Source organism: Lycorma delicatula, chromosome 3 (genome assembly GCF_047948215.1).
Source record: "Lycorma delicatula isolate Av1 chromosome 3, ASM4794821v1, whole genome shotgun sequence".
Lineage (NCBI taxonomy): Eukaryota > Metazoa > Arthropoda > Insecta > Hemiptera > Fulgoridae > Lycorma > Lycorma delicatula.
In genome coordinates this window covers 42,198,574-42,215,355 of record NC_134457.1, presented here as the reverse complement: position 1 = coordinate 42,215,355, position 16,782 = coordinate 42,198,574, and the positions used below count along the sequence as shown (strand labels likewise).

Genomic DNA, 16,782 nt, shown 5'->3' with positions numbered 1-16,782 from the left:
CAGACGTCACGCCGAAACTAGTGAAAATGGATTCAGGGATGGTCAAAATGGATATTTCCGTTGAAATCTGGAAACCGAAAATATCGCGATCACAATACTTCCTTCGCTTCGTACAAGGAAGTAAAAATCAAGCATGCACATATTCATCCATACATGTGTATATATATATATATATATATATATATATATATATATATATATAAGATTTTTCAATAGTTGAAGAAACAAAATCGACAAAGGCATTAGCAGAGAAACTATGTAATTCGCGTAGAATGAACTGAAATTGTTTGACATTCAAGTTGGCATCCCTAACATAGAAAATAATGTTCGAAAAGAATATAGATTAATATAATCAAAATCATATTACTTGTAAAATTATATGGTCAAAACTATATTAACTTTACAAAAGTAGAGCTTGTCCAAGCCGAATTGGCACATATCTAATGAACAGCATAGCTGTATATCTTGCTGCCTATTAAACACGGGTTTATATACTAATCAATCAAAGACACTAAGTATGTTTATGGTACGACTGTTGTTTATTCCAACAATGAACAAATTCACGTCTTGTATTTATTAGTTACTCATTTAATCCTGGTTATTATATATTATTAAATTAATAATTTATTTCTTTATTCGATACTGAAATAGATATATTATGCAAACTAATCAGCTGTTACTGATTTGTGTTAAGCCCTAAATGTATTTATTATAGTTTTAAAACTGTATAAAATATCCAAGCCCAACACGCAAAAGATTGATATTTACTGTTTATGCTACGTCTTCGCCCTTTGTTCTGAAAGGTATGGCCTAAAGAGTGGGGTGCACACATTCCACTCTTTAGGCCATTCATCACGCGTTTGAAAAGATTGGCAAAAACATCAAACTTTTAATTTCAAGGTATGACTTTCACATAATCTTACATATCACCATCAAAGCTTGTCGTAAAATCCATTCTGAGATATCGTTCTAAAATTATTTTTTACCTTTTAGAGCGTCTAATTTAAAAGTGGCGTTTTAAAAATCTTTTTTACATATTTTTTAGTTTTTACTTTTTAGTCTTCATAAGTTTACACTTTACAGCTGCGATAGCGTACAGGTGTGAGCATATTTAGTGAAAGATCAGATCAGGTTGGCTGATACATACGCTGTTTGAATCGTGAAAATCAGATGAGCGATAGACAAGATTTTACGGTGGCACCCCGTCGCACTCCCATACCAATTTCCGAATGGCGCCCCGGGGGCACTTGAAAATATTTCATCCAACGGGTACCAATGGGAGCGGATGGGGTTATGTAGTAGGGGGAGTCAAACAAATTTTTCGCAGTGCTAGGTCCGACCGTTTTCGAGATACTTGCGATTTTTATTCAAAAATTTGGATCCGTTTTAAAAGTACAAAATTTTTCCAAAACTTCGATCATGAATCCTAGATCCAAACTTACCGAAGCAGGCTACGTTATTTTTCACTAAGAAAATATTCATGTAAGCGAGGTTGCATTAATTCAAGGAGCATTTTTCTCACTTAACAACTTGTTGCTAAAATGAATTGTCATCAGGAGAAAACTTGTATGCAAAATTTCAGAGCGCTGTAGATTTTATAATGAGAGGTAGGGTTTTTCTGTTTTTAAAAGAAAATTATGCAATTCGAAAACCGGTTTTTTTTCAGAAAAAAATCCGTTTTAAATTTATATATAATACTTATATTAATCCGCTATAATGATTTTTAAGTAAGCAAAAGGTACACAGCAACTTGTATATACCGGAGAAAGGTCTGGCAACACTGTTGCCTGAGTGGAGTGCTACTACGCGAGAACACCTGATATGCTGACTAGCCATTTATGTGCATTGTGCACTGTCCGATCAATGCGTGCGGTGGGCCCAGTAGGCCAGTCTTTATCAGACTGCATGAATGGGTAATTGACTTGTTTTTTCGGTGTCTACGTAAACAAATGTGTGTTGAGATTATTTAGATGAAATTCAGAACCAATTTCCATGGTTATTATTTCGTGATACAGACTAAAGTAAGTTTTATTCTGTTTAAATTTCGATTTGGAAATATTTTCATTTATTTTTTTTTTTAGTCCAAAATGTCAGATATTTGGAATTATTTCAAAAAGGTTGAAAAAGATAACGCGTTCAAATTGCTGTAATAAAATGTTAACTTGCGAAGGATCATCAACTTGTAGAGCAGCCTCTTCAATCATTTAAAAACAGTCCACGAAAAAATAACTGATAAAAAATTATCTGATGCCGGCCCGAGTTCACAAAAAAAACAATCCAGCATTCTTTAACTTCTTGAATCTTTAAATTAAAAAAAAAGGAAAAAAAAGAAGATGAAGGTCTGATTTGAACTCTTCCCCTAAGATCATGTATTTCAAGATTGTCACAAGATTGTATTTCATTAATTAAAGTTTTATTTGGCTGTAACTCTGGAACCAATGAAAATAAGTACCAGTTATGATATATCGTTGAAAAGCTCTCAATGAGGGCAACTGCAGTTAAGAAAAGTCCAAAATCCAATTTTTTTTATTTTGGACGTTTTTGGTTCAGTTGATTGCAATCAAAAGGGGAGGTGCAGCACTAGAAGTTATAACAATCCTAAATCCAAAAATTCAACATCCTACGCCTAATCGTTTTTTAGTTATGCGAGATACATACATACGTACGTACAAACGTCACGCCGAAACTGGTCAAAATGGATTCAGGTATGGTGAAAATGTATATTTCCGTTGAAAATTGGAAACCGAAATTTTTCGCGATCATACAATACTCCTTTACTTCGTACAAGGAAGTAAAACGGATATTAATGTTTTAAAAAAAAATTTCTTACGTTTAAGTTATTTATTTTTTTGCATGATATTATTACTAATAGAGATTAATGTAGGAATTTTGTGAAATTAGCTTGAAAACATTAAATTGTTTCCATTTTCGCTAGATTTGTCTCTATATACTTTACGCCATTTTTTTTTTTTTTTGTTAAATTCTGTTTAAAATTAAATATTGCAAGTTTCCATTTAAAACTTTTAATTTTCCTTCCCTAATGGGTTTATCCTGCAAATTCGGTACGTCCCAAGATGTAGTAGTGTATTTTAGAGCGGAGTACACATTAGAAAAATTAATATCTATTTGAATGCTTTAAATGAAACAGTAAGGTTCGATGTAGTTGAAAATTAATCGATTTAATTAATCCTCCACGAAAATTTATGTGTCCTAAATAAGATACTCAACTAATTTAATTTCTCCCTAAATTAATATTTTTTAATTAATTAAAAATTGACTGGTATAAGAATAAAAAATTTGTAAAAAGAAAATATGTAATATGGTCAAAAATGATTCCAGTAAAAGTTCATTGTAGTGCAAATTTAAAAAAAATTGTGCATTTATTCTCTTGTGCTTTATAGTTTAGTGTCTAAATGCGCAGGTGGAGTTTAACTAAGAACTCTAAAATCTTTTAAAAGCATGTGGTTTATTTTCTGATTTATCCATTTTATAACAGAAGATTTTTTTTATTTGACTGTTTTATTATTATTTATCTATCTTTATTAAATTCTACGCTGAAAATAATTGAATTGTAAGACTTGATTCTATGTTTAAAATTTTCGTATCTTTCTTAGACTAAAGTAATATACCACCTATAGCTGGAAGGTTTTGTAAATATAACTTACTCTACTGCAAATTCACTTTGTTGTTTATATATTTATTTATTTTTTTGCATCAGAGCAAGAATGAAGTTTTCCCAAAGCTAACATAAGACATATAGTGACCCCGAAAAGTAGAGGAATGCGCAGCGAGTAGGCAGGTTATGAACAGTTTCCTAGATTAAATTTCCCGACGCGGAGGCGGCGAAGATAAAAACCACAGAACACATAAACAAGTCTCTGTAAAGCTGTTGTTCGTGAAAAATGAAGATAGTGTGTTCTTCTCATGAGATTTCTATAAAAATATGTAAAACAGGAACGTAAATATACTCGAAGCAATCTTTGTTTCAGACTTACGTACGTAAGTCATGATTGTAAGTCTCTATAGTTATACGTGGATATATTTATTAAAGTTTCATTTTATTTTTCGTTTTTTACGATTTGAAATGGTACTACCCTTAATATTTATTTATCTTTTTATGATCTTTTCAAAACTTGAAAAAAAATATGATGAGGGAAAACGTGTGCTGCTGCTAAACCTTTTTCGCGATGTGAATGTCAGTCTTACTATTTCTTTCCTTCTTTAGTATTGAAGTTGAAATTTATTTACCATTACGAGATTATTATTTATCTTTCGTTCTAACAAGGTTTTAATAAATTATGAAAACCCGTAAATAACCGTTTCAATAATTAAAAATAGAAAAATAGATTTTAGAATTTGTCTCTACTTCGAAATGATGTATTTTTTCGGTATGAGACTATCACATTCGAAGTTCCCAAATCAAAAATTTTAAATGAAAATGGTAAGATTGTTGCAAATCATTTTAAAGATATTGAAAACAACAAATTTTTACATAAAAACTTCAGGCTACGACAATCCTAATAAAATTCGCATTTGTATAATATTTTTTTCACAGTTCATTTTTCAAAAGTGGTTTACAGTAAATCCCAATTTGTTAGTCATCTCAGATCTTTTATTTTTCCACTTTCGAACAGTAATTTAAGAGGGGCTGTAGATCAGATAATGAGATAATAGAAATACAGTAGTAGTATATTCAACTTATTGAAGAATGCAACGAGAAATTCTACTTCAATCTTCATTATCCCTAAGAAACCTGGCATAGGATGATTGTTATTCTTTGTTGATGTTTTTTAACAATAATTTGTCATTTTCGGAAATGATTTGAATCTCATAGCTTTCAACCGTTATGGTTATAAATCGTAACAAACGCTATAATTTCATCAAATTTATCGAGTTTTTTAACCGTTGTTTAATTAAATGTTTCTAAAATACTGTTCTTGATTATCTTTGGTCAAATACAGCAAATATATTGGTCAAAACTCGCTTTACCAAGTAAAGGAAACCAAAACAAAGAGTCTATATCATTCTGGTCTGTTAATAGAATTACAATATTTGTTTTTATTACTTACAATTATACGAGTATTTTAAAACTTTTTGAAGCTACCAAAAATGTCTGACATTCACTTTAACACACTTTTCACAACATTATTTTAGGTTATTCAACTGTAAAGCACACAAATGCTTGTTGTTTTTTTTAAATTCTCAGATTCTACTTCAGTGATTCTCTTTAAATATTTCAAAGTGACAAGCCACATTTTGTAAGATCGCACAACATCTGAGGCCATAATAACTCGCTGTCTGATCCATTTAGTAAAGTTGTTAAGGAATTTCCGTAACCGTTTACTGTAATGTAAAGGAGTCCATCTTGATAGCAAGTTAAATTTACGCTCTCAAAAGGTGAGTTATTTTATAAATCTTCTCGTAAAATTTCATTACATGAATCTCCAGTCAGTATTGTAAAAATAATATGGTCCATGATGCCGGCGTTTCATTATGTTTAATGCCTGCCCACACATTTACACCAGGAACATTTAACTTGTGTTGTGTTAAAACACGAGTCAAATACACTGTCACTTCAGTCCAATACATATTGTAACGGCGATCAATTGTATAATTTGTTTTAAAGAAAACTTTATCTGTCAAACAAATATGGTTTTGAAAAAAATGTGGTTTTACTTCATAACGAATTAGAAACAGTTTGGAAGATTTCTGTTGAAATCACTTTGTATTAAATTTTTGAATAGATAAGATTTCGAATTTAATGATTTTAAACAGGATATTAACTGCTGCGTGAAATATCAAATTCGGTTGTTTTTTTTTTATACAAATGTAAGGATTTACATACTAATTGTGCGAAAGTTATTATGTTTTCGTCAGACGGAGCTGTTTTCGGTCTACAACGTTTTGGTAAATCATCTTCGCTTTCAGTAATCTCAAATATTTTATTTAAATTGTAAATAGCTTGTCTGTTTGATTCTGTAGTGTAAAATTTTGCTTGAAATGATCGTATCACTTCACTACTCTTTAATTTCCTCGGACATTGTAGGATGAACAGATGTAGCTTTATTCTCAATTTGTGATTCATGCTTCCTACTCGCAAGATTCAATAAATTAAGTAGCCACAAACAAGATCACCTGATTAGATTTTGTCTTAAGACTGGGACCAACTGTGCAAAACGAAAATATTTTCTTTAAAAATAACACTAGAAATAGCTTTTCTTTATTTTAATGTTTTTTTTTTTAAATTTATACATAATTTTCTAAAATAGACTTTATCAGGGCGGAAATGGTTTAAAACTACTAGTTCTGTTAAAGTTACCAGGGAAATTTGTTAACATCATTGACAGTTTTTTTTTTTTTTTACTACCGGTCTTAAAAATTTTAATTGTTTCACGATCTTAATGTTCGATATATTTATTTAAGCTATAAAACAGAGTGTTTTATCTTAACCTACGCATTTCTGTCGTATTAATCCGGAGATTTATTCGCGAATAAAGCTGGAAACTAGAGATAACTAACACATTTTGCAAAGTGTTAGATTACAATGAACTGTAACTTGCTGTTGAGTAAGTTTTCATTCTTACCCCCCTTTCCAACAACTTTTTTTTTATTATTGGTTAGCGTGTAGTATAACGCCTGTTTATTACATTTTTATGTTCATCGCCGAATGGGATTTTTTTATTTGCGGATTTGGCAGGTTTTATGGTTTAAAAGAGATAAGGAAAATCATTCTTGGCGACCGGTTTAGGACGACAACTATTCGTACGTCCTGCTCAATATTTTATGAATTTTCACATTTTATTACGCATTATTATTATTATTTGTTGGAATATTCTTTGTTAGAAGTAAAGTTATTTATTTGTTGGAAGTTAAAGTAATGCTTTTTATTTCTTTAGTTTTTACGATTTCTTTTTCTTTTTATTTCAAATGAATAAAAACGATTTTCACATTTAGGTAATGATGTACGTTATGCTGCTATACGTAACGTTCATGTAATAAAATCTTTATCATTTTTTGTTATTAAACATGCCGAACTATTCAATAATCTTGCTATTTCCTCGAAGGCAACAAAGCAAAATTACTCGGTTAAAATAAATTTCTTGGCAAACAATTTTGTATTAATTCTTATTCTCATGAAACCTTTTATTTTTATTAATGCTTGTAATAGAGTATAAAATATGTACAACTTATAAAAAATTTATAAATAAACTGAAGGTAGGAAATTGTATTTTCTGTGAAAAATATGTATATATATTTCATTTTCATCATTTGAATTTATTCTTCTAAAATCCAACCTGACGTATAAAAAAAAATATTCTTCGTCACGATTGGGGGGGGGGGGGTCCCATTGGAAAGTATTTAATAGAAGATATTACTTAGATTTTAATATTTTTAATTGCTAAGCATATTTAAGTTAATTTATCAACTTTTGTTAAAACAGATTATGTCATTCGCAATAGAAAACTTAAGTACACAGACAAAACAAAATAAACATGTATAAGTTAAAAAAAGCAAAAAACAAGTTCATTGAAGACAAAACCCGTTCTACTTTAGATGTATTTGGGAAGCATAGATAACATGAAAATTAAGATCGGATGTAATTTTTTAATTATATTTTTAGAAAATAGATAGCATTTACTATTATAAAATTACGTCATTCGTGTACCATCGGAAATTGTAGTACTATAAAATCTTCTATGAAATAGTTGATATATCCGATTACAAATGAAATTTTCCAAATGAAATTAAATTTTTTTTGCAGATTTTAGTTGAAGGGTTAATTTTTAATATTTTTATACAAAACTACGTCTCAAAATTCGTAATTCTTCTTAAATCTAAGTTTTCCTCCTTAAACGTACAGATTTACCGGTGAAATTCTTTTTTTAATACTTTGTAAAATAAATTTGTCTTTTTATAGTTTCTCTTGTGTTGGATAGGAGAAACAATATTTCTACTTAGGTAGTAAATTTGCTAAATTTTTGTATGCTGTGTCCTATCTTAAAATTTAATTCTTTTCATTATCCTTCTTTCTCTCACAATTCATTCACTTTGTTTTACTTCTAGTTTAGTTTTACATTGAATTTCTTCCCCTGAAATGTATCCATAAATTCTTCATTCTCGTTCTTTAGTTTCGGCTAAAATAACAAAATCGTATACACTTAACTTATTATTTATTATCTCCATCGCAAAGTGTAGCACCTCTATCTTTTATCTGGAACATTCTAGGTTTGAATTCATGTCAGTTTTGGCATTTTTCACAGACCACAAAGTTCATATGACAATACTTTTTAATTAAAAAAATAATGGTGAAGAATATTACAGTTGTAATGAAGTATCAGGCTCTACAGTGTTAAATTAAATAAATAAATATTACTATTTTGTGTAACTGACTCTTCTTCATTCTTTTCTGTATTAACATTACTTTTTTTTTTTTTCAGATGGAAGACGAAGGGAACCATGGCAATGACGATACTCGGTGCTTTATACTTTCAACTTTGGCGGCAAATCATACTTCAAGAGTGGCGTGTATACTTTGTCATGCACCGATGCTAGTGTACGACAGATACCCACTTATCGATGGAACATTCTTTCTTAGTCCTCGGCAACATAGCAAAAGCTGCATAGAGGTAAGACTTTCAAGTTTTATCGTAAACTATCTTACCGAAATATTACAGGATGATATTATCGAATTCCGTGGTGGAGAGGTAGTATCACCGTCTTTCATTCCGTTGGTTCCGGGTTTCAAATTTTTAACTTGTGTGATAATTATTACACACGCTACAGATATCAATATTTGTGCCCTTTTGTACATCGGAATGTAAACTGTGTGTTGAAAGAAAAAATCAAATCTAATCCTCTTGAAGTAAACAATTTTTTTTATTTTCTTAACAATGGTGTAGCATACATACCTTGGATTGACCTTAATGAAACAATATTTGTTTAATTATAATTTCATAACATTGTATTTAAAATAGATGTTTTAAAAAATGTCTTAAGAAAGATTAAAAAAAAAAACTATCAACTGCTGGTAGTTTTGTGAAGATTAGACCTCTCGTGTTATACTTTCTTTATCCTGTTTAGCCTCCGGTAACTACCGTTTAGATAATTCTTCAGAGGATGAATGAGGATTCACTTCATTTACACTCATACATATGTATGAGTGTAGTCTTTGTACATTCTCAGTTAGACCAATCCTGAGATGTGTGGTTAATTGAAACCCAACCACCAAAGAACACCGGTATCCACGATCTAGTATTCAAATCCATGTAAAAATAACTGGCTTTACTAGGACTTGAACGCTGTAACTCTCGACTTCCAAATCAGCTGATTTGGGAAGACGCGTTAACCACTAGACCAACCCGGTGGGTTGTTTCTCGTGTTATACTGAATTTAACTAATGAAACCCTACAACAAATTTAAATTTAGTGCAGATTAAAATGAACTACAAAACGTAATTGTTGATTATAACCGTCTGTGAGAAGTTTCACCACTGTCAAAAATAATCTTAATATCTTAAATATTTTCAAAATAATTTTTTCTAGGGGCTCCACACATCAATAAGTAATGATTGTCAAGCAGATTTAGTCCAAGAACAAACACAAGCTTTTTTATAACTGAATTCAAAGGTAAAATAAAACAAAGTGGTTTTAAGTATTCAATAGTGTATCGGGTATGATACGAATATGTACAACAATAGAAAAACGGTCTCAGGAACAAGAATTTGTTATAAATATGGAGTGAAACGTTAAGTGTGAGGTATCTAACGCATACCGCTGAGAGGCAGCCTGGAAATGGTACTTGACATCAGGATTTGATAATAGTCATGAGTGGAGGGGAGGCCTCCCTCCTCCAAAGGCGTGGCAAAGAGAAATTCCCCCTTCACCGTACCTCACTACCATTTTTTTCTTCCGAGAAGAAATCTCTCTCAAACATTATCCTTCCGATGTTTGTGTTGGACTCACACCGACTAAAATCCCTCCCCATCACTATCCACGAAAAACCGGACCCGCCATAAGCATAATCCAGCCTTCAGTGAGAATACTGACGGAGGTAAAAGAAGCGAAAGACCAAGAGTCTTGGGGTAAGCTAATATTAATGTGGAATATGTAATGCCTTCTTGATCATAATTCCGATGTATTGGAGTCAGTACCTGTAAAACCCGTGGTAGTGGAAGAAGATGATGAAGTCTCATCGATGAACAAGAGGGAGGGCACTTTAAGACCAATCCCGGAGTTTATTATAAACTACAAAAATTCTGCTAACCTTCTGGTTAGCAGAATTATTAGCAATCTTCTGACTGCTAATAAAAGCTTCTGGATAAAATGAGAATGATTAGAGGGGTCCCGGTTGGGTACTTCTCCATCATTTGAGGATGGCTCGATCTCACCGAGAAATATGATCAGATTGATAATCACTGCTTAAAAGGAATCTTTAAGTATTCTGGATCAGATTATTTGCTGATTCGCGGATTCTCCATCAGCAGATCTCTCAATCTCACCTCACCTTCCTACTATTATTCTCATTTTCTATTCATGATATCTTCCGCATTGTTATTTTAAAGATGCACACCATTTGATCCTTGTTAAGGTTTTAAAATCGTGTTTTGAGTTTCCACATTCGTAGTATTGATATGCTATACTTAGAAAACTACACTTTATCAGTTTCGAGTTTTTTATTCCTATTCGGTGCCCATGTAAACCCAACCTAATGATGTGTCAGGTGAAGTTGGATCTTTTATAATCCCTTTTAATGTACGAATTCCTTCTTTATTTATTTATTTTATTTTATTTTTTATTTTTTAAAGAAAATTAAGGTTTTAATATAATAACAGTTAAATTAATCTTTAAGTCTTGACAATATTTATATTTTATTATTCTGTGAATAAAAACAGTAACATATTCGTTGTGATAGAGATCAAAGCTTACTGCTAAAATAATTTAAGATTAACTCTAGCGCGCGCGCGTAGTTACAACATCACAGACTGTTTGAAAGTACAGTTACAATGTGTAAATTCTCTGCTTTCATTTAGTTGGGATTCAAGTTTGAAAAGAGATGGTTTCTTATCAGCTGCTACTACCGCAATTAAACGGGTGACTTTTTGCCTTCAATTTTATTTTATTCTCTTATTTTGATTCCTCTTTGTTTTCTGCTCTCCCTTTTCATTTTCACACTTATATACTTTTACAGATTTAAACTTTATTTATTTATAAATATATTTCGTATTTTTTTTCCTTTTATGATAAAAAAAATAATAAAAAATAAAACAAACAATCCGATTGACCAGTCAGTTCGTGTGTACCCTTGCCTTCAATGAATAAATTAAAACCATTTGTATATTGATTTTAGAATTGAAAACATCATTTTTCATTTTTTATATGACCCTATTATGTTTTTATACAGAATAAACTTAGAATTTCCTGTGGATTGATTTTTTTTTTTAAATTACTCTACGTTAAAACAGTTTGTAGGTACAGTTTAGTTTGCTAATGTTGTTTATTTTCTTCGTGGAGTTAACACTGTTGTAATTTCTAAGGTACTACCCATAATTGTATAAATTATAAAAAATATCATGATCTTTCTGAAATTTGATTTTTAAATAGTGGGTTGGGTAAAATGTTTTTTCATATTTTAACGCAAATAAAACAAACCTTTTTTTATATTTCCAATGAAATTTATTAACTAACGACCACCTTTTGTCATTTTTGAAGCAAAATCATAATCCCTCAGTTTAGTACATCTGGTTTTCTGGACGATAAACGGTGATAAGTGATTTTCACAGACCTCTTTTGAAGCCAACTTTATACTGTTGAGTTCTATAGAGATCGAAATAAATGGTAGTTAAAGTCAGGAGTATACGTTAGATGCATCAAATCTCTCCGACCAAGTCCTCTCAATTTTAGACGGTTCGTCAAAAATGTGTGGTGTTGTGATGGAGGACGACACCTTTCCTATCGATCATTTCTAGTCGTTTTATCTCGATCGCTTGGCGTAATCTTTTCAGTTGTTGATGGTGGAAGTTGGAATCAACTATTTAACTGGTCGGCAGCAGCTCACAGTAAAAAATTCCTTTCCGATCCCAACATACACATAGGGTCAATTTTCTTGGCATCAACTCTGGCTTTGCTACCGTTTGCTGAGCTTTACCACGCTTCAACGGTGAGCTTTTCCGTGTATTATTTTCGTACGCGAACAGTTTTTCATTGATAATAACGAGCCTTTTCAAAAACAGTTCGATTTCATTCATTTTTAAAAACGATTCACAGATAGAAATTCGATCTATTCAAATTTTCATTGTTAAATCATTTGGCACCCAAGTATCGATTTCTTTTTATCCAGCCATTTTAAAACTGTTCGGTGGTCGATGTTTAATTTGTTACTGATATCACGACTACTAACGTGGTGGTATAGGTAAATTTTTTCCATGATTTCATCGCTTTTTCTAGTTATTTGCTAACCAGAGCGAGGTGGATCATTGACATAAAAATTTTCAGATTGAAGACGCTTGAACCTGCTTTGTGTGTGTTACACGACACGTATTGATACCTCATCACGATCATAAATATTAAAATTTTTAGTAGCCTGTCTAATTTTCACTTTTTTTTAATAAAACTTCAAAATTTATTTTATTTTATTTTATTTTCGCTCATTTTTAAAATGCAATAACTTTTACGTAAACTAATATATCTTAACCTTTCTAAAAATACTTAGTGATAGATACATCACCTTTCAAAAGCACGCATGTGTTGAGAAATTTGATTAATATTACGAGATTTACGGTATCCTAAAACCATCTACCAGGATAATACGAAGAAACTTTTTCCGTACTCCGAATAAAAAAAAATGAGTTTTGTTTACTTATAACGTTGAATATTATTTTTAACCGGCTTCAATGAAGGAAGACGTCTTTTTAAATTTGACTTGTACGTATTGACAAAATGCGTTAATTATTTATTATTTTGTCGAAAAGATTCCTCTGGTAGTTTTGTTATAAATTTCCTCGATTAACATCAGTGAAGGACTTTTTTAAACGAAGAATCGAATCTTCATAAATTATATAGATTTTTTTTTTCTTTTAGAAACTTCATTGAAATTACTGTTAAATGTATTTAACCCCTAAATGGGCGGAAAACCACTTTTTTAGATTTTTTCCTGGTCCGAACACAAAATCACACATTCTTGTAGTAATTAGATGATTTCATTACATTGGTATATCAGTTTGGTAAGGCAATTTTATTCAGGGGTAGGGCCTATTTTTTGTTTTTACTTTATTCGTTAATTGTCGATTTACTTCGGACTGGATAAATCAATTTTTATGGAATTTTGTACGATGGTTTCTGATTTTGTGTCGTTGATACCATTTAATTATAGATACAAACAAAATAATATTTTTCCTAAGTAGTTGCCGGAATAAAAAAAAAATCGACCAGAGTTGTTGGCTTTTTTCAGCGTACAACCTTTTTTCTATTTTTTATCATCACTAGCAGGTTTAAGACCCTAATTTATATTTTAAATAAGAATAACTTTTTTTAATATCTAATTTAAAAAGAAAATGAAGAGTAAAAGATTTATACATTTTTTATTTTTCTTGAAAATTTCGATGCTTAGAAATTCTAGAACAGATTAGGTGCTTGCAAGTTTGTACTTTTATTTTTAATTTAGCGTTCGTTTCAGGATATCAAAATTTAAAGAAGTATTGTCTTTACTTTTACTTTTTAATGCGGTTTTTTCAAGTTGAATATTATGTATAATTTTTCTTTTTGATGGTAATTTCATTATAAAGAAATTTCTTTAATAGCACTTTTTTCTGTTTTATTTAATAAAAAAAAAATCTCCTAATTATTAATATAAAGTGGGTCTGTGTATATATATATATATTTAATCATGATTTAATTAATGTTAGTAATGTAATTAATTCTAGTTAAAATTACTTTTTTAAGTTGAGTTATACTTAAAAAATAAATTAAAAGTTTTTAACAACCTTTACATTTATTGAATTTAAACGTATAGGAATATTAATGTATACTAGAAGGGGAAAAAATAAAAAATTCTGACCTTTTTTATTAAGTTTATAAGGGGTATACATAAATAGGGGAAAAATGTCAATTTGCATGCATTTGCTTCATTTTAATATTTCTCTTCTGATAATGAAATAATGTATTAATTAAGAAAAAAAAGTAAAAGCAAATTACATATTTTTTTCCATTTTAATTTCTAAAGAAAGTCAAGAGCTGAGATTTCTTTTATTTCTGTACAATACGGGTTAGTTTTGTTTGGAGATCATTCATTATTTCTTTTTATGCTTTACGTTTTACTCTTGCAATATCTTAAATAGGCCTAAGTACGCGTACACCCACGTAATTTGTTTTTGTATTGTACGTTGTTTTTTTTCTACTTAATAATCAGTGACAAAATAAATATGGCGAATTATTCAATCTACTTAAAATTTCTGAGATTCTTATTAATTACACAAGGTTTAAAGTTAATTTTGTATGTGCTTTTATTAATTAAATGAATAAGATAAAAACTTAAATTATTTAGGTTAAACATCCTTGTTGAATTTTTTAAAAATACTGTTAATTGAAGCTAGTAAAAAAATATTCTTTGAAAGTATATTATCAGAAATATGAAGAAAGTTATATTAATAAACACAATTCCGCCGTCCCTAGCGTAACGTTTCAGCCTTTCGTCCAAAAGATCCCGGATTCGAATCCCGGTAATTTTTCATTTGCTACAAAATTTTCATTCCATAATCACAAGCGAGTCCAACGGGCTGGTCTAGTGATTTAATAGTCGCAAATCAGTTGTTTGATAGCTGATTTTTGAAGTCGAAGTTTCTGAGGTTTAAATCCTAGTAAAAGTTAATTGCTTTTATATGGATTTGACTACTAGACCGTGAAGGATAGCGGTGTACTTTGGAGTTTTTTCTTAACCTCCAGGACCACCGTTAGGTATTACTTCAGAGGATCAGATGAATGATTTGTAGCGTGTGAAAATGCCATGCCTGACTAAGATTCAAATCCGGGACCTCCGAATGAAAGGCCGAGGCGCTACTACTGGCACCACGGAGGCTGGCGTACTTTGGTAGTTGGGTTACCACACCGTTCCACACATTTCAGGAATGGTCGGCCTGAGTCTGTTCAAGAATACACTACATTTGCATGTCTTACGTATCATCTTCATCTCATAAGGCCGTAGGGGGTTGCTTATTGTTCACTATTTGAGTACTTAACAGACTGTAATGTACACAGTAGAAAAAGAATGTGTATATATATATATATATATATATATATATATATATATATATTATATACATTTTGTATGTATACACAAATGTATGTACAAATATATTAAATGTATGAACAAATGTATTTTTGTATGTATGTCGTATATATATATATATATATATATATATATATATATTCACAAGCTTGAAGCTTTTAAAACAGGTTGCATAACGTTTCCGGCTCTGACATTGACAGATTTTTATTTCAAATAATTCATAGGCTTTTTTAAATATTAAAGACTTAATTATGAAATTATTTAAAGTTCAATCTTGATCAAATAATATTTAAGGCTACAGTTAGTTATTAACAATAACGGTTGCTTAACCATAAGCAACATAATGGTTGCTTACAACCATTACATCATTTAAAATACTTCCATTTATAGTGTAATAGAAAAAATGATTATTATTGATCACAGTTTACTTCCAATGTATTTACTTATTTCTATAAAAGCTCCAGCCATATAAAATGGTAGAATCTTGGATAAAAAGTTCTGTGTTGGTGGTTTATATTTCTATATTTCAAGGTACGTTTTTTCACCTTGCGGAGGGGGTGGATCTGATTTGATGTAAACATAACCACAGCCCAAGGAAAATTCAAGAGGAATTCCTCACTCCATCTTAAGTCTGATATCTTAAGTAACACGGTGAACACCGCATGCCACAATCATTGGCTCACCGGCATAGTCCCAGTGATATTTTGTGGAATAAACACGTCGAATTCTCTCCGGCATGCTTCTCTATGTTGCAGGTATCGATCGCACAAGACCGCAATGTATTCTGCGGTATCTTCCGCCCGGCAAAAATTTCGATCAGCAGAGGGTCTCAGTATCCGTGCGCACAGGTATCCCTTAAAACACTCGTGACCAGTAACGAACTGGGTCAGCTCGTATTCCAGTTCTCCGTGTTTGCGTGCCAGCCATCTTTTGGAGGTCCGAGATCAGTTTGTGGGTCCATATTTCCTTCGTCAACTTATCCAATCAATCCTGTCACCTACGGATCTCATCATACGCCTTACTTCCTCCTTTGTATATTTCTCTCTTCCGAACGAGGAAATCTAGGGGTGCAATTCGGCGACTTCACCGGCGGTATTGTCCGTGTTGGTCCTGTACCCCCCCAGTAAATGTTGTATCTGGAGCGATAAAAATGTGTTAGGAATTTAAAAAATTTTAATCGTACGTGTACCTTTAATTTATTAATATATAGATGCCGGCCTCTGTGGCGCGAGTAGTAGCGTCTCGGCCTTTCATCTGGAGATCCCGGGTTCAGATCCCGGTCAGGCATGGCACTTTCACACATGTTACAAATCATTCATGTCATCTTCTGAAGCAATACCTAACGATGATCTCAGAGGTTAAACAAAAAAAAAGAAAAAAATTAAATTATATGATTATTTTGTTTACCAATCTAGATTTTTCTCAAGGGTCTGTCGTCTTCACAACATTTCTTCTCAATTCAAACATCTCCAAGGGTTCCTCTGATCTTATCCTTCATCTAAC

At 31.1% G+C, this 16,782-nt stretch overlaps 1 protein-coding gene across 2 annotated transcripts in view; it reads left to right on the top strand.

The window, feature by feature from the left end:
* heca (hdc homolog, cell cycle regulator) overlaps nt 1-16,782 on the top strand; it is a 550,635-nt gene that overhangs the window by 507,854 nt on the left and 25,999 nt on the right. For both annotated transcript variants that reach the window (XM_075358855.1, XM_075358856.1), the window contains one exon: nt 8,439-8,627. In XM_075358855.1, coding sequence (XP_075214970.1) covers nt 8,439-8,627 — 189 coding nt within the window. The remainder of the gene's footprint in view (nt 1-8,438; nt 8,628-16,782) is intronic.